Source organism: Neovison vison, chromosome 12 (genome assembly GCF_020171115.1).
Source record: "Neovison vison isolate M4711 chromosome 12, ASM_NN_V1, whole genome shotgun sequence".
Lineage (NCBI taxonomy): Eukaryota > Metazoa > Chordata > Mammalia > Carnivora > Mustelidae > Neogale > Neogale vison.
In genome coordinates, this window is record NC_058102.1 from 108,365,235 (window position 1) to 108,385,262 (window position 20,028).

The window sequence follows — 20,028 nt, forward strand, 5'->3', positions numbered from 1 at the left end:
AACTATAAACAAGATCCTTTCTTTTCCACACCAGAGGAGTTGTAATGTACATGCCAACGCCTGGGCATAACTACTTCCCACACAGACTCAGGCTTTGCAGGCCAGGGCCAGGCTGGGGATTGGTGGTGGGAAGGAGAACAAAGGTAGGAAAGAAGACCTCAGTCCTTATGGGAGCAAAATGGCACCAATCTCTTTGCTTCAGGGTCACCCACACTGCTCACCCGCTATCCTTCCTCAACAGGACTTTTCAGTACATTCCAGAAGTGGTTCACAACTGACAGCATAATGAATATTTATTATGATTATTTTAATTTAAAAAAATAAGCCTCAAAGTCTCTGGGCAGTAAGCTAAAATACAATAAAAAGCAGTATCATAGTATTAGTGACACAGCTTGCTGGCATGCAGCGGTGCCCTCAGTGCAGACAAGGCTCCGCATTATTTCCCACCACTTCCCCTTTTTTCTTAAGTCCCTACTGAAATGAGAGAAGAAACTGAGGAACAGAGGTAAAGGGACTGGCCCAAGGTCAGACTGTCAGAAGCAGACAGGAACTGGGCCCAGAAAATCCTGATGGTTCTACCCAAAATGCTCCCGGGGTACCATTCTGTGGCTACTGCCCAGCAGGAGATAAAGCCAGTGTCTTCTTCCAAGTGACCAGTAATATCCACCGTGGGGCCACACAGAGTGTCACGGGAAGCAGCCCTGACTTGATGCCCAGTGATGTGGGCCAAAAGTTAGTCAACAGGACTCCCCTCTAGCTCCAGGGTCCCTCCCTCATCTCCAATGCACAGCCCTTACTACAAAGCCCAACCCTCCTTGTGGAAAACCAGCTGTACAGCCTCATTCACATCATTCACAATGTGCGATGCCTCCATGAGCCCTGGACTGAAGCTGAAGTCCCGGTGCCCATGGAATGGAGCCGCCTCTGCTTCTTGGGTGGGCCTGGTGGGCTCTGGGCCCTTGGGATTGTACACACCAGTGCACACCAGGATAGAGGCGCAGCTCTGAGTTGCTGAGGGCCGCTGCTTCCACAAGCCACTGGCCCCCCGCTCCTCTGCCCCACCATGCTTCGCCATCTGCAGGTACTTGTGGAACAGGTTGGCACCGTAGACATCAGACATAGGGTTATCACTGGAAGGGGCAGCCATACCGGAAAAGGAGAGAAGAGAATACCCCAGTTTAGTGTTACAAGGCACACAGAGCAGAGGACAACTGTGGGACTAGTATGTGTTACATACAGGGAAACAGGTCGGTGAGTAGGTAGGAAGGAAGGGCAGGGGAAGTCCAAAAGTAATGAGGAGATGGGAAAGTACTTACCCGACAGCATAGAGCTTCTGGATGGGGGCCGCCCACCCCCGCCTCTCTGCCTGCTGCTGGATCAGGTCCTCTGCGTACTGGTAAGTGAGGACGCTGGGTTTGCCCATCAGGCCCTCGTATTTCAGCTCTTTGCCTGTCAATTTCTGGTAAATGGTTTCCAGGCACAGCAAAAAGGTGCCATGGCCAAACCTGTCAGAGAAGAGAGCTCAGCAGCTCAGGCCTCCTCTCCCTGGCTCTAAGCAGGACCCTATACACCAGCCTTTCACTCCAGCACCCTGCTAGTGACAGATAAAGTGAAATTACTTCTAGTAAGAATCACATTTATTATCTATCTTTATGACCTGCTGTTATCTACTAATATTTGTTGAGCACTATTGTGGCATATCACATGTAACTCTCAGAACAACCCCATGAGAGCTGTCATCATTTTCATTTATAAATGAGGAAACTGAGGCATACAGATATTAAGGAACTTGCCCAAGGTGGCAGAGCTAGGATTACAACCTAGGCAGTCAGACTCTACAAATCTAAATTCAGCTTTAAATCTGTGCAGACTACCAGTTGCCCTCTCCCCTTCTTTCTCAGTGCCAGTTTTCAGCTCACCATATTGCGACCAGGTGTACAAAAGTATTTCCTTGCCTCCACTGCAGCTCGTGTGCAGCCATGTGAATAAGCTACAGCCAAAGAGTCCGTGAAATCAGAAGTACTGGGCTAAACCTCTAGGAAGTGTGAAACTGGGTACTCTTTTCCACTCTCCCTCACTCTTTCTTGCCGCCTGGAATGCTGATCTGGTGCCTGGAGCTCAGGCAGCCATTTGGAACTATGCTGTGAAGGGCTAAGGATTGCACAGCAGGAAGACAGGAGCCTATGTCCGAGACAAGTGCGACATCCACACAAGCCCTGCACTGCCTACCGCATTCTTCTTTTCCATGAGAAAAAAAAGAAACTTCTATCTTGTCTAAGACACTTTCAGGGACGCCTGGGTGGCTCAGGTCATGATCCCAGGGTCCTGGAATAGAGCCCCACATCGGGCTCTCTGCTCGGCAGGAAAACTGCTTCTCCCTCTGCCTACTGCTCCCTCTGCTTGTGCTCTCTCACACTCTCGGACAAATAAATAAATGAAGTCTGGGGGAGCCTGAGTGGCTCAGTGGGTTAAGCCGCTGCCTTCGGCTCAGGTCATGATCTCGGGGTCCTGGGATCGAGTCCCGCATCGGGTTCTCTGCTTGGCAGGGAACCTGCTTCCCTCTCTCTCTCTCTGCCTGCCTCTCTGCCTCCTTGTAATCTCTGCCTGTCAAATAAATAAATAAATAAAATCTTTAATAAATAAATAAATAAAGTCTTGAAGGGAAAAAAAAAAGAAAACACTTTCATTTTGGGTTTTGGGTTTTCATCCCTGGCTGCTAAGCCAAATTCTGATACTGTCCAACATATTAAGGTTGTATTTCAGCGTCACTTATTTATATAACAAATTCTACTTCCAATTTTTAAATTAATGGGTGAAAAGTAATCTCAAATCTGATTTATAAATTGAAATTTGCTACTTGCTATTCTGTTCCAGCCTACATAGCCAAACCCCCCTCACCTAGTGTGTTGGCACATCCTAACTGTAGGAAGAATACTTCAGAGAAAACATCTAACCTCGGGATACAGAAATACACCTTTTAAAGTACCAAGAGAACACCACAACACACATCTCTTTGGAGTTACTAAGTCATGTCACTTGAGGCAGTGTGGGGCCTGCTACCCTCTGTTGAATCACTCACACAGCCCACTGGAATCAGTGTCATAGAGAGAAAATTCTGGACTTTGGCCCTGCAGATAAGAGCCACCAAACGGTATACAGTAGCCACAGCTATCCTTCCAGAAAGGCCCTCCAGGGCTGGAAAAAGACCTGCCTAGACTGTGCTTGGCCTCAGACAGGACAGAGGAGGTCTATACAGCTGAGCAGGGAGCGGTGAGGCAGGGGGAGACTGAGAAAGTCACTTACCCACTAGGTCTCAGTTCTCTGGCCTACATAACCGTCAGAATAATTATCGTTCCCCCTGCCCCCACATCTTAAGGGCAGGAGGAGACAAAGAGGGAAGGAACCAGTGCTACAGGGAGGAGGCAAAGAGGAGCAGCTGCACTGCTAGGCCTCCATTGAAGTCATTCATTGTTTGGGTTCCACAGACCAAAAAATAACAGGTTCTGGGGGCACCCAACAAGCTGAACGGGTGGAGCATGCAACGCCTGATCTCAGGCTTGCGAGTTCAAGCCCCATGTTGGGGGCGGAGATTACTTAAAAAAAGTTTTAAATCTGAAAAATTTTAAATAAAATAACATAACATGTTCTGTTAAGATTCTGGGGAGCAGGAGCACCTGGGTGGCTCAGTTGATTGAGCATCCAACTCTTGGTTTCAGCTCAAGTCATGATCTTGAGGTCATGGGACTGAACTACACGTCAGGTCAGCGCAGAAGCTGCTTGAGATTTTCTCTCTCCCTATCCCTCTGCCTCTGACCCTCCCACTCATGCTCTCTCTTTCTCTATAAATAAATTAAATCTTAAACAAATAAGATTCTGAAGGGCAAAGGCCATGTGTTAAAGATCACCTCAACATATCTTCAGTGATCAGTAAGCTATACTTTTCATTTACTAATTAGTATGCAAAATAACCCCTTGAAAATCCTCCCAGAAAGGACAAGTTTCTGTGGCAAATACGGGGCTGACCCAGGCAGGGGTACCAGAATGATGGTAAGAAACTCAGCAGGACTGTCCAAGCAGCAGCTGGCAGTGGCCACAACTGTCAAGGCCAGAAACTCTGTATCCTTACCTAGGCATCTTGGCTTCAGCCATCCAAAGGAGATCCATGTTGCTAGCCAGGACAGGGAGATGGGGATAAGGAGCCGTTGCTAGACCAGTCCCAGGGTTCCCATTGCTGAGCAGGACATCTATGATCAGCTGCAGGCTTGTCTCCCAGCGGACTGGCTCCCCAAGGAGAAGAACCCCTTTAAAGAGCAAAGGCATGGAAGTGAGGCACTCTGCCTGACCTCTGCGGCAGGCAGGAGGAAGGCCCTTAGGAGGCCCGCTGACACCAGCTGGTGCCACCCGACCACAAGCTCTTTCCCCACAGTACACATCCCGGCAAGGGCACAGTTCCCAGAACCAGCCTTCAAAGATCCATTCATCCATTCAACCAAGGTAAACAAAGCCCAGGACCTGGGAAGGCACTTCCTAAGGGCTCCCATTTCCACTTGTACTCACCAGGACTTCACAGAAAAGGTTAAAATAAAGAAAACCAGCAGCCAAGTCTCAGGCCTGCTTCCTCCTGCTGACTAATGCTTTCCTGATCACCTCACCCACAAGTACCTGGCAAAGGGCTTGCCCTCCTAAGCCCCAGGGGCCAGTAAATCTAACCACTAGGAGAGGAGGATCTGGAGTGACACAGACTGGCATTTCCAACCTGACAGTCCATTTTCCTTGTGACTTTAGGCAAATTACTTACCATCTCTCTAAGCCTCTGCCTCAACTACATCATAATGATACCTACGATTGTTTAGGGTAAAAATGAGATATAATAAAGCACTTAACCCATGCTGGACACATAACACTTAACATGGTAGCTGCCAGTATCAGCTACAAGGCCAGTGGTCTCAATGGGATAGTACTTGCCCCTAAGAGGTGTTCTAGAAACTGGAGGATATATTTTTATTGTCACCATGACTGACAATTAGTGGCAAGGATCATAGGAGGGGACCACGAATGCCAGATGCTCAGGACAATCCTGAACAATCAGAAGCTGCCCCTGTTCTATTAATATTTGAGTATCCCATCTGACATTCACATAGGTGAATAACCTATTTATAGGTAATTGAGCCTAAACCCTAATTTCGTTCTACATGTAAACACAAAGTAGAGCTTTAATAAACAAACAATTTTCTAAAAAATGCAACTATCATGTAAATCAAGAGAAGTCTGCAGTTTATCTTTTCAAAATTTTACCAAAGTTATTCCATATATTCAAAAATCACTTCACCAATGACAATGCAATCCCTAATGTCTGAGTCACCCATAAAATACACCTATATCCCACCTATAAACACACTTAACGTCAGTCTGCATTTGTAGCTGTAACATTCGTGATGATTCCATGTTTGAGATAATCATTTTACTACTTCATTATGTCTTCCTGAATAATCATTTACATACTGAAATACACATTACCTTACTAAAAATTTTCCTTTTATTTCTCCCTATTACAATTAGGGCTTTACAATGAACTAGTTAATTTTTAATATACATATACAGGGAAGTTTTATTATCTATGAATTTCACAGCAGGGCAGTAAAGGGGACATTACAGTATTTTTGTTACATGAAGGGGAACTGGATTTAGTAGAGCTGAGAAACACTGGCCTACATTACCTCTGGGAGTTTTTCCATGCTAAGATCTTCTACACTTAACAATTTTTCTGGAATAATAGAGCAAGTGAAATAGGCAGGGAAATTTAAAAACAAAGGTCTCAGAGGTAGTGAGGGGTAGATCTGAGACTAGAACCTAGGTGACCTAATACCCAATGCCTGTAGCCACCCCACCAGTCTACAGGCAAACAAGCTGCAAGAGAACGGCATGGAGGGCCAAAAGGAGAACCGCCCGGAGCCACACCTACACCAGCAGAGGCCCTCATTACCTTCAATGGCCGGGAAGTCGTTCCTTAGAAGGGGCTGCCAAGAAACAAAGAGAAGGACGATCAATGCCAGTCACTGTCCACTTCCCGACAACCACTCAACTGTATCATAAGGAGTGGCAAGAGAAAAGACACATTCTGGACAGATCAAACACTATCACCACCCCCACGGTCTAGCCCAAGCCAAGGAGAAGCTGGATAAGACCGAGGAAGAAAATTCACAAAGAAAAGTGAAGTCAGAATGGGCAGGGTTCTCACTGAACACACAGAGGGAAGTCACATATGGACGTCAACCAGGAGGAAGGGCTGGTCACCTGTCCCTGTGAGGACAGGAGGTGAGATGTGTGTCAAGCAAGGATCTAGAATCAGGTAGCTAAGATGAAGGTGAGACTATGAAGGAAAGGGAGGTCACCAGGGCATGACAGACCATTTCTCTAGATGTGATATGAAGAGGCAGGAGCCTTTACTTTACCCATCCTCTGGGGTCTGTTCCTTCCCTAAACTATTAGTCTTGGCTCTACCACTAACCAGCTATGTGACCTGGAGTAGGTCACTTCCCCTGTGTGGGGCTCAGTCTCTGAGCTGCTCTAAGATCTGTTCCAACTCAGACATTCAAGTTCCCCACATAATTTGCACGATCCTAGGAGGAAGATTTTGAAGGTGATGAAGAACTCTGTTCAATTGGAAAGCTCTAGAGGAAGGAAAACTAAGGCTACATAAACAAACAAAAATAAGCTTGTCTGTTTATAACTGCATTTCCCCACATTTTGACAATGGTGTGACTTAGACTACAGGCCATGTGATAGAGAGTTCACATGAGGAAGAGGGGTGCCAGGGAAGGGGCCATCAAGAGTCAAGAAGTCATACTCTAAAGGATCAAGGAGAGGCTGTAAACTAGTGGTTCAAATATGAACCAAACCCAAAAGGAACCCGGGCATACTCAGAACTGCTGGTTACCTTTACAAGCAAGCTATTCTCACAAGGACAGCTCTCCATAGCAAGCTTTAGGATAAAGGAGCAGCAATGATTAATTTCACAAAGGTTAATGATCTCCTAAGCAACACTCAAAAAACAGTCAGTAAAACTGGTAACTCCTCGTTGGAGATGCTAGGGCTTTGAAAGGGGTTCTCAGCTAATGACAATGCAGAAAGGAAAACACTTAGGAGCCTGTTGCCCCTCTGGGCCATCCTTGTATATCTGGAAAACAAAATCCTTGGCCAGATTTGCCTCTCTAAGGTGGAAAAGACGCAGCTCTCGGTGGGAGGGGTTGCAAGGTTGGTAAGAGGAACCCATGTGAGGAATAAGAAGAGAGAACTAAACATGAGACACCCAGGAGCATGCTCCTTATTACCGTGGTCTTTGGCCGCCGCTGGAGATCTACCATGTCAAGCACAGGAAAGGCCATACGCAGCTCATCCACAGTAACCACATTCTCGAAGCCCAATCTACAGCAAGATCAGGGAAGCAAAGCTGGACAGTTCTGGGGGAAGATGGCTTTAAGGGGAAGGGAACCAACACAGTCCCAAGCAAACTAGGGCACCCAATCCCCAGACAGGAGTGAAGCAGTGAGAGCCCAGACACAGCCTGAAAGGCCAACGTCAATCCTGAGAGTGCTGCCAGATGGGCCGTGACTACACAGCGACGCAGCAGCAGGGTGACAGGTCCCACACTGGGTACTACCAGGGCACAAAGGCACACAAGAATGTCTGGCCTTGGGGCACCTGGGTGGCTCAGTAGGTTAAAGCCTCTCCCTTCAGCTCAGGTCATGATCCTGGGGTCCTGGGATCAAGGCCCACATAGGGCTCTCTGCTCAGCAGGGAGCTTGCTTCCTCCTCTCTCTCTGCCTGCCTCTCTGCCTACTTGTGATCTCTGTCTGTCAAATAAATAATAAATAAAATCTTTAAAAAAAAAAAAATGTCTGGCCTCAAGGAACTCACCATAGGCCCAGGGCCCATCTAAACCAGCGCTCTGTGAACAATGCTGGTTTTGGGGAGTTGAAAAAAGGAGACTCGTCACTGAGCTGGTAGCTGGGCAGAGTCCAGGGAAGTCAGACTTGAGAGAACTCTTGAGGATGAGCCAGATTCAGAAAGGATGGGGAGGCCACGAAGAGCAGAAAACCAGTGCCAACCATATCTCTCCAAGAGCCGCCTCCATTTTCTGTCCCCACTTACAATCTTAACTGGACATGGTTTCAGATTATTTTCAAGATGAATCTCCTGAAAACACTTCTTCTGTCAGACTACCCAACAGCAACAGAACTTGCAAAGACTCCCCCTGCCCTCCTAAGTAAGCCCTGTGGCCTCTTGCCTTTCTTTCTGAGGCTTCCCTTCCAAGGCGCCACTCCTCCTGCTGCCTCTTACTCCCCACTCTATCCCAATCCAAACTCAGGCTTCAGGGATCCTCACCTTCCCTTCTCTCTGCAGCCTCCTCAGCTCCTTCCCACCACAGAAAACCTTAACTATAACCATCTCTGGTAGCACAGCCACACCCCTCCATGAAGCCACCAGTCACAGCAGCTCCCAGGGTGTTCCCTCCCCAATACCCAGGACTCTCAGAACCTATACAGTGCTTTTAAGTCTTCAATTGTAGGGGCGCCTGGGTGGCTCAGTGGGTTAAGCCTCTGCCTTTGGCTCAGGTCATGATCCCAGGGTGCTGGGATCGAGCCCTGCATCGAGCCCTGCATCGGGCTCTCTGCTCAGCAGGGAGCCTGCTTCCTCCTCTCTCTCTCTGCCTGCCTCTCTGCCTACTTGTGATCTCTCTGTCCAATAAATAAATAAAATCTTTAAAAAAAAAAAAAGTTTTCAATTGTAAGCTGTCTTTTTTTTTTTTTTAAACGCAGATCCTGGCTGGGCTTCAGGTCTAAGCTTGGAAAACTGCTTTTTTCTTTTTTTATCCTTAGAGAGGAAGTAGAAGGGAGTGTAGAGGGGCAGGGAGAGAATCTTCCTTTTTTTTTTTTAAGATTATTTATTTATTTATTTTCCAGAGATTGAGAGAGAGAGAGCACAAGCAGGGGGAACAGTAGAGGCAGAGGGAGAAGCAGACTCTCCACTGAGTGGGGAGCCCGATGCAGGACTTGATCCCAGGACTCTGAGATCATGACCTGAGCTGAAGGCAGATGCACAGCTGACTAAGCCACCCAGGCGTCCCTAGAGAAAGAAGACAATGTTAAGCAGACTCTGTACCCAGCACAGAGCTGAATGCGAGGCTTGATCTCTCAACCGTGAGATCCCAACCTGAGCCGAAAACAAGTCGGACACTTTACTGACTGCACCACCTAGGTGCCCCCATCATATGCCATCTTAAATACTCCTTTATCATTTGTGAATCTGTTATTCCTGCCTCGAGTATGAACCCTTTGATGAAGACAGAGTCCCACATGCTGTTCTTGGAGAACACCCCTGAAGAACGTGCTGGTACCCAGGAAGTGCTCAATGCAGGTCTTCCAAATGAGCAAATGAGTATGTGGCTTGAGAACAGGGATCAACTCTTCTGCCTCTTTCTTTTTTAAGATTTTTATTTATTTATTTGAGAGAGAGAGAGAGATCACAAGCAGGCAGAAAGGCAGGCAGAGAAAGAGAAGGAAGCAGGCTCCCTGCTGAGCAGAGAATCCGATTCAGGGCTCGATCCCAGGACCGAGATCATGACCTGAGCTGAAGGCAGAGGGTTTAACCCACTGAGCCACCCAGGCACCCAACTCTTCTGCCTCCTGAGTGTGCCCAGACCCAAAAGATTCACTGTGGATACTTAATACTAGCTAAGAAGTTGAATGAGCACCCTGAGGAACAAGGCTAGAGCAGTAGTTCCAAACCTAATTAGAGAATCACCTAGTTTTCTCTTCTAACATACAGACTGCTGATTCTTCTCTCACACCTAGTGAACCAATAATCTGTATCTTAAGCTCCCCAGTAGGTTCTGATTCAGTGGGCTAGCTTCTTGGAAACTATGGCACCTGGAAGCCATCCTCCCTCCCTAGAGAGCCCACTACGTATCCCTTAAGCCTTGGCACCATGCAGCCAGCACACCTCATTATGGTCCTGTCCACCCCCACACCCCCAGCCATGGGAGGAAAACTCCAGTCCTGCCCCCTCCTCTACAGCCAGACCAAGCAACACCAAAAGGATACACTCGGGCATTTTCCACCACGGGCCCCTGCCCAGACACCAGCATCCGCTTGTTGTGATATTGCGAAAAGAGCTTCATGGGGCTGTGAGAGAGAATGACTTGATCCGGTTCCACCTGTAGCAACAGTCAAAAGACAGAGGAGAGCAGGGAGACACAAAGTTGATGGAAAATAAGGGGGAGACGGGTAGCCTCTGCCCGCTTAGGAAGGGAAAAAAACTGCCCAGAAAAAAAGGGAAGGCGCCCTTTCTGGCACCCAACACTTGTAGACACTACCCAAACAGGTGTGAAAAGAACCTGTCTAACTTGGCTCTTGCCACAAGAAAAGAACAAGCAGAAAATGCCATCAGTCGTGGGTTCTGACCACTGACTGTTCTGCTCAGTTTCTCCAGCTGGACACTTCAGGGTTAATGCGCATGTTCTTTGTCACAGTCACAGAAATCTGCCTCTGACTTTGTTTTCAATTCTACTTAAAGACTTAGCTTTTTAACATTTATAGTACTAACTCCAACGATGAAGCCAATACTCAAATGTTTTTGGAACCCTCTCCAGAAACCACAGACGGGAACCAGTTGTACTCCCTTGTTCTGCATTCAACCCCCAAGCGTGTTACCCAGTCAATCAGCCACTTTATTTACTCTCTTGGTTCCAAAGGGCTCTTTCCAAGAACTCAATCCACCCTTAATAAAAAAGGACATGTCAACATTGATATACCATGTGGAAGGGCAAGTGGGAAGAGGGACTGCTTTTGGAGGACAATGCTCATTCAGGTATGTACCTTTTTTTTTTTTAAGACTTTATTTATTTATTTGACAGAGAGAGACAGAGAGAGGGAACACCAGCAGGGAGTGTGGGAGAGGGAGAAGCAGGCTTCCCGCTGAGCAGGGAACCCAACACAGGGCTCGATCATAGGACCCTGGGATCATGACCTGAGCTGAAGGCAGCTGCTTAATGACTGAGCCACCCAGGCACCCCTAGATATGTACCTCTTTATTTATGAAAAACAAAGGCTATTACTTCAACATCCCACCTGGTATACAGACATTTAGAAAAATGTGACCCTCACTTTCCAGGGGCTGACAATCCAAAAGAGACAACCCTGATGCCCAGAAAAGAAATGGATACAAAGACAGTAGACTGAAACTGCCAAATCCATGGGCAGAATTTTTGTGTTCAGCGTGAACTGATATACAAAAAATACCCTTGCTGTAAGGCTCTCCTCATGAAGCTAGGCTTGAGCTTCAAGTTATTTTGTACTATTGACCCAGCCAGGGGGCCATGCCCTAGGGCTTATCAACACTGTACCCCAACCCAGGAAAGCCAGCTAAGTCAGAGTTAGAATGGGGGTTCCACTGACAACCAGCTCTTTGAGCATTTCTCCAGTGCCTCCTTACCTTGAACCCCAGCAGGGCTGACAGTTCCTGGGCTTTGCTGTGTTGTAAGATGTTGCCAGCATTGGTGACAAAGACCACGGGCACCCGCAGCTGCCCATGAGCGTTCACCAGCCTGCGGAACGCTTCCAGAGCCGCAGGGATCACTCTGTGACCCCGCACCAGCACTCCATCGATGTCCAACAGGAACCCAAAAGTTGGTGGGCTCTGCACAGAAGAAGAGAATCCCTACAGCCTGAGCCAAGAGGCAAAGGGGAAGAAGGAAAAGATCCTCACAAGAAGGGGCGCCACATCATCTCCAGGTCACCCAGAGTTCTGAACAGAAAATGAGGACATGGGATTTCTGAGAGGGCAAATCCATCTATTCCAAAGAATTAGTACCTTTTCATATATTTTTAAGCATGTAACTATTTGGCTAAAACTATCTTCACATAATTAATATTAAAAAATATTTTAAGTGGAAAATAGAGAAATTCAAAAACACCCCAGGGCTTTAACATGATCATGTCTCTTTTCTATTATTTTGTCACATAGACAACTACACTTTACATGTTCAATTTTGAATTTTGTTATTTGACATTCAGATATTTTTATATGTTACAATAGCCTTCATAATATCTTTTACAATTTTATTACAACACACATAATGACAACACACAAAAAAACCTCAATTGCTACAGATAATATTTTTAAAATGTTTAATTTCTTGCTTCCATCTACCCAGTGCTATTTCCTCTCTCATAAATCTCCAGAAACTCTATGTACATAAAGAGTAATAATTTTTTTATCTGTTGTTGTATTTTTATCTGTTAACTAATGGCATTATATTGTGTAGTTTCTTTTCCATCTGACCTGTTTTTAGATGGTATCTCTTAAGTTACCCTGCCATATCTATATACATAGCTCTATCTTCCAAGCATCATTTCTGACTAAAAAATTCTAAGTGAATATTCCACTAACATTCTATTTCCCTTATTTTTGGACACTTATGTTTTCCTACATTTTTGCTACTACAAATAATGCTATAAGGAAATTCTTCATGCTTACTGATTTTTCTCTTAAGCTAGATTCTTAAAAGCAAGAATAAAAGGACAAGAGAGTGCAAGTATTTTAATAACATTTACACCTACTGACAAAATGTTTTCCAAAAATATGTATCAATTTACACGGCCACTGCTAATGCATTTTATTCCTGCCTATATTGATTTTCACATTTATCAAAGAGTTTGTTAATTATCAAACATCTTGCTAATTTAAAGGTTTAAAAAAATGGTATCTCATTTCAATACGCATTTCCTGGGACTTATAAGTGGAACACTATCCTTTTTTTTTTTTTTAAGTTTTATTTATTTATTTATTTATTTATTTATTTATTTTGGTGAACTCTTCCCCCAACACTGGTCTCGAACTGATGACCCCAAGATCAAGAGTTGCATGCTCCACTGACTAAGCCAGCCAGGCGCTATCCTTTAAAAATAAAAAAGATTGTATTTATTTGAGAGAGAGAGAGAGCACACATGCTTGAGTGCACAAGCGCAGGGGAGGATGGGGCAGAGGGAGAGGAAGAAGCAGGCTCCCTGCTGATCAGGGAGCCCGAAGCAGGGCTCAGTCCCAGAACCCTGAGATCATTATCTGAGCTAAAAGCAGACACTCAACAGACTGAGCCACCCAGATGCCCCTGAACACTGTCCTTTTTATTAAAAAAAAAAAAAAAATTCATTCCAGGGGCACATGGCCCGCTCAGTCAGTTGAGCAAGAAACTCTTGATCTTGGGGTGGTGAGTTCAATACCCATTTTGGGGTAAGCGACTACTTAATAAGAATTTGAAAAAAAAGCTTAGGGGTGCCTGGGTGGCTCAGTCAAATAAGCATCTGGTTTTTGGATTTGCTCCACGCTTAGTGGGGAGGCTAACGGAGATTCTCTCTGTTCCTCCCTCCGCTCTCCCTGCCCCCCCACTCTCTCAAATAGATGAATAGATCTTCAGGAATGAAAGTTTGAACATGAATAAATACAGGCATGCCTGGGTGGCTCAGTCCTTAAGCCTTACACTCAGGTCAGGATCCCAGGGTCATCAGACTGAGCCCCGCATCGGGCTCTCTGCTCAGCAGGAAACCTGCTTCTCCCCCTCCCACTCCCCTTTCTTGCATTCCCTCTCTCACTGCATCTCTCTCTGTCGAATAAATAAAATCTTTAAAAATAAATAAATAAATAAATACAAATACAAATTTCATTCCATTTATTTTTTTTTTGAAATTTTTAAAGATTTATTTATTTGACAGAGAGAGAGAGATCACAAGTAGGCAGAGAGGCAAAGAGAGGGCGGGGGGAAGCAGGCTCCCCGCCGAGCAGAGAGCCCAATGCAGGGCTTGATCCCAGGACCCTGAGATAATGACCTGAGCCAAAAGCAGAGGCTTAACCCACTGAGCCACCCAGGTGCCTCTCATCCCATTTATTATTAACATATAAGATGTTTTTCAAATGTCAAAAAAATCCAACCTAACCTGTTTGCTACTTTCCTTTTGTGGGCCCACTAAGTCAAGCCATTGTTACTGCATGGCATAGGGCTCTGTGAGCAGCAGGTGCTTCGGGCCCCGCATTTTCAACTGGGGTCAAAGAAAAAGCAACCAGTTTAGGAAACCCATGGAAACTACAGTATTTTCACAAATGCAAATCAATTCTGAGTACTTAAGTTCTGAGTAGATAAAAAGAATTAAACAAAAGTAGTTTCTTAGAAGAGAATTTTGAGCTAGGCAATGGAAGAGTTAAATAATTGCCTTCATTTAACAAGTATCTATTGACAGCCTGACCAGCAGCAGATCAGACAAGCAGCCAGAAGTGGCCTCTGTCTACACAGTTCGGTGGGAAAGACAATTAAACAAATAGCCATAGGACAGTCTGCACTGAGTGCTAAATTAAGAGCTGAGGGGAAGGAAAGCACTCCAAGACCCTTAATGAGGGGCACCTAACCAGAAGAAGGTGGTGAAGACTAGCCATCCTAGGTCTCCTAGGCCAACTGAAATGGAAAGTAAATCATGTCAGACCTGCACTGTAGAAATATCTTGGCTGCAAAGTCAAGATTGAGTGAAATGAAGAAAGTCAAGTTGAAGGAGACCAGTTGGGACCAACTACAATCTAAGACAGATGATGGTGGCTTTAACTTGGTTTAACTAGGCAGTGGCAACAAGAATGGTAAGAGGAGGGCAGGTTATACATAGAAGCAGAACAGCCAAATCCTGGTAACAACGGGATACAGGACTGAGAGAGGGAGGGGCCACAGGGACCCCCCATACTTTTTTTTTTTTTTTTTTTGGCTTGGGACCCTGGAAAGATGGATGCTGGTATTAGTCACTGATCCAAGAAACTAGATTGGCAACAGCTGGGAAGTCAGTGAGGGCAGAAGATACATTCCACTTTGGACCTGTCAGATATACAACTAGAGACACCAGCACTGAACAGAAGGTCCTGGAGAAGAAAATCCAGAAGCTCTCTGCTCTTAGAGAACAGCTGAAACTTGGGAAGGGACAGAAGAGCCCGAGAAGCACAAGCAGAGTGAGAGCAGAAGTAAGGCTTATAGAGAACCAGACCATCGTCATTTAAGGAAGGGCCACCTAGGAGTCACCAGCAAAAGAATGAGTAGCAAATCAGTATGAGGAAAATCAAAAGGGTGTGGGGTCAAGGAAGCTAAGGGATAAGTTTCTGGAACAAGTAAACTAGGAAATGGAGTGACTGGGTTGCCTGGGTGGCTCAGTGGATTAAGCATCTGCCTTCAGCTCAGGTCATGATCCCAGGGTCCTCCCTGCTCAGCAGGAAGCCTGCTTCTTCCTCTCCTACTCCCCCTGCTTGTGTTCCCTCTCTCACTGTGTCTCTATCAAGTAAATAAATAAAATCTTTTTAAAAAAAAAAAAAAAAAAGGAAATGTTGTGACTGTAATGATCCCATCTTCCCTCTGCTGAACAGTTAAGACCACCCAGGGAGACAGTCTTCCAGCTCCTTCATACTAGCTTGTGCATAGGACCTTTCAGCTTTCAACAATGGCAGCTTTGGTGCCAAATCAGAGGTGGGAAGGGACCCTGGAAAAAATAGAGAAAGCAAGTCAAATCAGTAAGACAAATTCTGACCACCAGCAAACACAACTGCTAGGGAGAAACTTGTCAAATCCTACATGCCAGGAGAGAAATACCTAGTGTCTCTAACTCTTGGCTCCAAAGGCTAATCCTGTTGCACTCCAAATGGGTGGACTGTACTGAGCTCTGAGTTGGACATAAAACAAAGATATGCTTACTTAATCCTTGTACCAACCTTCTGGGGGTGGGTGTCATTATCCCCAACTGACATTACATAGCACAAGGGGCCTGGCTTATGCATAATGCTCAACATGGATATTCTGACTGGATGAATAAGAACCCAAACTGAGAGAGAAGAATTAGTCAAAGGTGACCCAGTTCACAAGGACTCAATCCAGAGGTCAGCCTTAAACTGGGCTTACGGCAAACTCGGAGTTCATTCCGTGGCGCCCAAGGCAGCAAGCACCTCATAGTAAGAAAGGATCCAAGAGGTACCAAGAGATCTGTGTTGGAACACGATGTTGCCACACCTCCTGCCACCCCCCCAGTCATGTGAGTTCGCGTTCCTCTGTACTCAATGTGCTCATGCACCAGAAGGCCCTCAAGGATCCCTGGATCCCCACCCTCTTCCTCAACAAACCCTCTAGAATGGGGGTCCTAAACAGGGGCCCATTGGTAGATTTCAGAGTGACCATAAAACCCCTTAAAACTCTATGTGCATTTTTCCTCGGGAAAGGATCTACGGCTCTTTTCTGATTTTATCATTTTATTCTTCTCAAAGAGACTCACTGCACAGGTCCAGATGGAGGAGGGGTATGATTTTCCCTTAACCTTCCACCCTGGCACAGTGCTTAAACTCTCATAGATACTCAACAATCTGCATGGTCTGCCCTCTTCCTTGTACTATACGGATACACAGCATACTGTTCTGAAAGCTTACATGCAAAACTCATATGTCCATAATTTTGAGACAATTGGGCATTTTAAGGACAAAATTTTAAGTTACATTAAGGAATTGGTAATGTTGTTATGTATAACAACAGCATTATAGCTAGGTTTAAAATGAAAATGTCATTTTCTCAGAGGTACATATAAAAGAATTTAGGGTTAACCCCTAAATGACAAGAAATCACCATTCATTTTAAAATCTTAACAGCGGGGGGGGGAGGGTGGCAAGCAAAGCAAGTGTGGCAAAATGTCAAATGTCAAAATGTCAATAACTGATGAATCTGGGTTCATAATATTATTCTGGTTTCGGGTTTTTGAAAACTTAGTTTGTAAGTATTTGTGCTGATGGCTACAAAATTTAACCATACAGTTTTAATGGTCTTCTGGCCATGTCCTAAATAGTCACAAAATTTGTTCTCTTAGAAATAAGAATCGACAGTCCCTGCTACTTAGAACAGGAGTGTTTTCAGGACAATTTAGCAATATCCTTAAGTCTTCCTCATCTCTAACTACACAAATAAGTAACATACACCTCCAACCCTCAGGTGAATGTACACAGAGAAACCAGGCACCCAGCCACAAGAAAGTAAGGATGCAAGTCAACTGTAACAAATGTGTCACACTACCTTCAAGATATTAAGAATACACAGCCAGAAGACCATTAAAAACCAGGAGGAGGGCATAAAAATAGGATTTCTCTACACTTTCCATTCACTCTGTCTTTAAATCTGCTCTAAAAAATAAAGTTTATTAATTTTTTTTAAAGATTTTGCGTATTTATTTGAAAGAGAGAGACAAAGCCAGAGAGGGAACACAAGCAGGGGGAGTGGGAGAGGGAGAAAGCAGGCTTCCCACTGAACAGGGAGCCCAATTTGGGGCCTGACTCCAGGACCCTGGGATCATGAACTGAGTTGAAGGCAGACACTTAACGACTGAGCCACCCAGGCACCCCTTATTAATTTTTTTACATGAAGGTACCTAGAGAAGAAGAAACAGACTTTTTCTCTTCATTTTTCTTTTTATTCTCTTCTGTTTATCTGTATTCTGATTTTTCTTCTTTATCACTTGGGTTTTTTTTTTTTAATTTCTTTTCAGTGTACCAGAATTCATTGTTTATGCACCACACCCAGTGCTCCATGCAATACATGCCCTCCATAATACCCACCACCAGGCTCACCCAACCCACCCCCCTTCAAAACCCTCAGATTGTTTTTCAGAGTCCATAGTCTCTCATGGTTCATATATCACTTGGGTTTTTAAAAAACTAGTCCTGGGTATCAGGCCAGATCCTCTATGTAAAGTTCGTATCGTTATCTGTGGCAATGATTTAAAATATGTTTGTTTGTTTTTTTAAGATTTTATTTATTTATTTGACAGAGATCACAAGAAGGCAGAGAGAGAGGAAGGGAAGCAGGCTCCATGCTGAGCAGAGAGCCCGATGCGGGACTCGATCCCAGGACCCTGAGATCATGACCTGAGCCGGAGGCAGAGGCTTTAACCCACTGAGCCACCCAGGCGCCTCCTAAAATATGTGGTTTTAAGATTAGTTTGAAGTGAAAGGACTACTAAGATGTTCCTCTGTGTTTTGGCTTCTTACCTGTAATGAGTTTGGTAGCTTTCAACAACAGCATTAGAACTACTATCTACTTTACTGTCTACTCCATCCACTTCCACATTTAAGAGAACTTGCTATGTGCCAGTCACTGTGCAAAGTACCCTGCATATATCACAAAAAATACCCTACAGATATTCTCGCAAAAGCACTGCAGGGTAAGTAATATCCTCAATACACCAATGGAGAAATTGAAGCTTAGAAAGCTAAGTAATTTGCCTTAAGTCAAACAGGACAGGCAGGATTCAGTTCTAAAGCTAGTACTCTGAAATGCTGTGCTATGCTATATCCCTTCCCTTTTTCTACTCTGTCAGAAAGTCACCTGGAATGATCTCAGGACCAGCAAAGATGCTAAAGTCAATACAACAGTTATAAATGACAGCAAAGTCCTTTTCACAGCACATTCTCATTCCATGCCTCCAGTGTGGTCACTTTCAGCTTTGTGACACTGGTCAAGTCACTTAACTTCTTTGACTCTTAGCTCTTCCATATGCAAAATGATAACAGTGATAACACAGGGGTTAAGAGCTAGAACTCTAGCACCAGACTGCCCTGGATAGCAGGATTTGACCACTGACCAGCTGTATGCCCTTGGGCAAGCTGCTTAACTTCTCTGTGCTTCAGTTCCTCCATCTGTAAAATGGAGTAACAATACTTACTTCAGAGCTGTTACAAAAAGTGTGCAAATTAGTAATTGTGAAGCATCTGACACAAAGTGCTATGTGTTTTTAAAAATAAGGAAATTATTTAAAATTATCAAAGGGTTACTGTGAAAGCACTACAAACGTGTACATTATTACATACAGAAACTGTGATTTTAGAAAACGAAATTATCCTTTAAAAAAAAGGAGGGGGGGGACAACTGGCCCAGAGGAAAGTGAGTGGCAGATGTGCCCACCTGGCCTGGAGTCCTGGCACAGAGGTCCACCAGCTGTTTGACCTGACAAAGAAAAGTACTTAAAAACTGGACTCCAGGGCGCCTAGGTGGTTGGTTGAGCTACTGCCTTCAGCTCAGGTCATGATACTGGAGTCCCCGAATTGAGTTCTGCATGGGGCACCCTGCTCAGCAGGGGGTCTGCTTCTCCCTCCGACCTTCCCCATCTCCTGCCCATCTCCTGCTCGCTCGCTCACAGGGTTACATCCACCTCCAGAGTTGGGGAGAGAATTATTCTCACTGAAGTGCCTGGCACAAATTAGGGACCCTGCGCCGGTTCCCCTTCTCTCGACTCTCAGATCTTCCACGTAAGAGCCGTTCATTATGAATAAGGTTCACAAGCGAATGGGACCAAAGTAAAAAGCCCCACACAAAACCCACATTCATCGCTGGGTTGTCCATTTATAGGTGCAGCTCCCAGAGGGGAGTCCACTGCGAGTCGCCAAATTTCTTTCAAATGCAGCTGAAAATCAAAACCGAAAGACTCTCATCCTGAAGAATCACAGAGGAAGTGCAGGAATCATACCCTGACCGGGAAAACAGAAACACAGAAACTGCCGAGTAACTTTGGAGACGAAAAGCGGCGAGCGGCGAAGAAACATTCCTGGCGCGCGTTTTGGGCTTGTTTTGTTCATTCTCTCGCTGAAGTAACTTTTCATGCAGGCCGAAGGCATGACAAATCCCCTGAATGAGGGGGAGCAGGGGACACTCGTGCTCAGGGCAAGAACGAAGTGCACTAGAGGTCAGTGGCCTCGTCCAGGAGCTATGCGGCCCGCGGCCCCTCCCTCCCCGCGGCTCCGGCCCCACCCCCAGCCCTGAGGACCCGCTCGGCGGAACTCGGGCGTTCTCACCTGCGCGGCATCCACAGAGTATCCTCTACCCGGGCAGCGGCCCCGGAGCCCCAACGACTCGCGCGCCGCCCGCCACCAAAGCCCCGGCGCCGCGCGGACCGCCGCGAGGGAGCGGAGAACAGCCATCCA

General features: G+C 45.6%; 1 protein-coding gene across 2 annotated transcripts; it reads right to left on the reverse strand.

Annotated features, from left to right (window-relative positions):
- Positions 1–286: 286 nt before the first annotated feature.
- Positions 287–20,028, reverse strand: HDHD5 (haloacid dehalogenase like hydrolase domain containing 5). Of its 2 annotated transcripts, XM_044227497.1 has the most exons (8): positions 19,900–20,028; positions 11,494–11,697; positions 10,104–10,216; positions 7,332–7,425; positions 5,984–6,017; positions 4,127–4,301; positions 1,317–1,505; positions 287–1,130 (listed from the first exon to the last, which is right to left on the reverse strand). In XM_044227497.1, the coding sequence occupies exons 1-8, from the start codon at positions 20,023–20,025 to the stop codon at positions 797–799; spliced, it is 1,269 nt and encodes a 422-aa protein (XP_044083432.1). In that variant the 5' UTR covers positions 20,026–20,028; the 3' UTR covers positions 287–796. The 2 variants fall into 2 exon arrangements, with proteins under 2 accessions (XP_044083432.1, XP_044083433.1); XM_044227498.1 differs by lacking the exon at positions 11,494–11,697.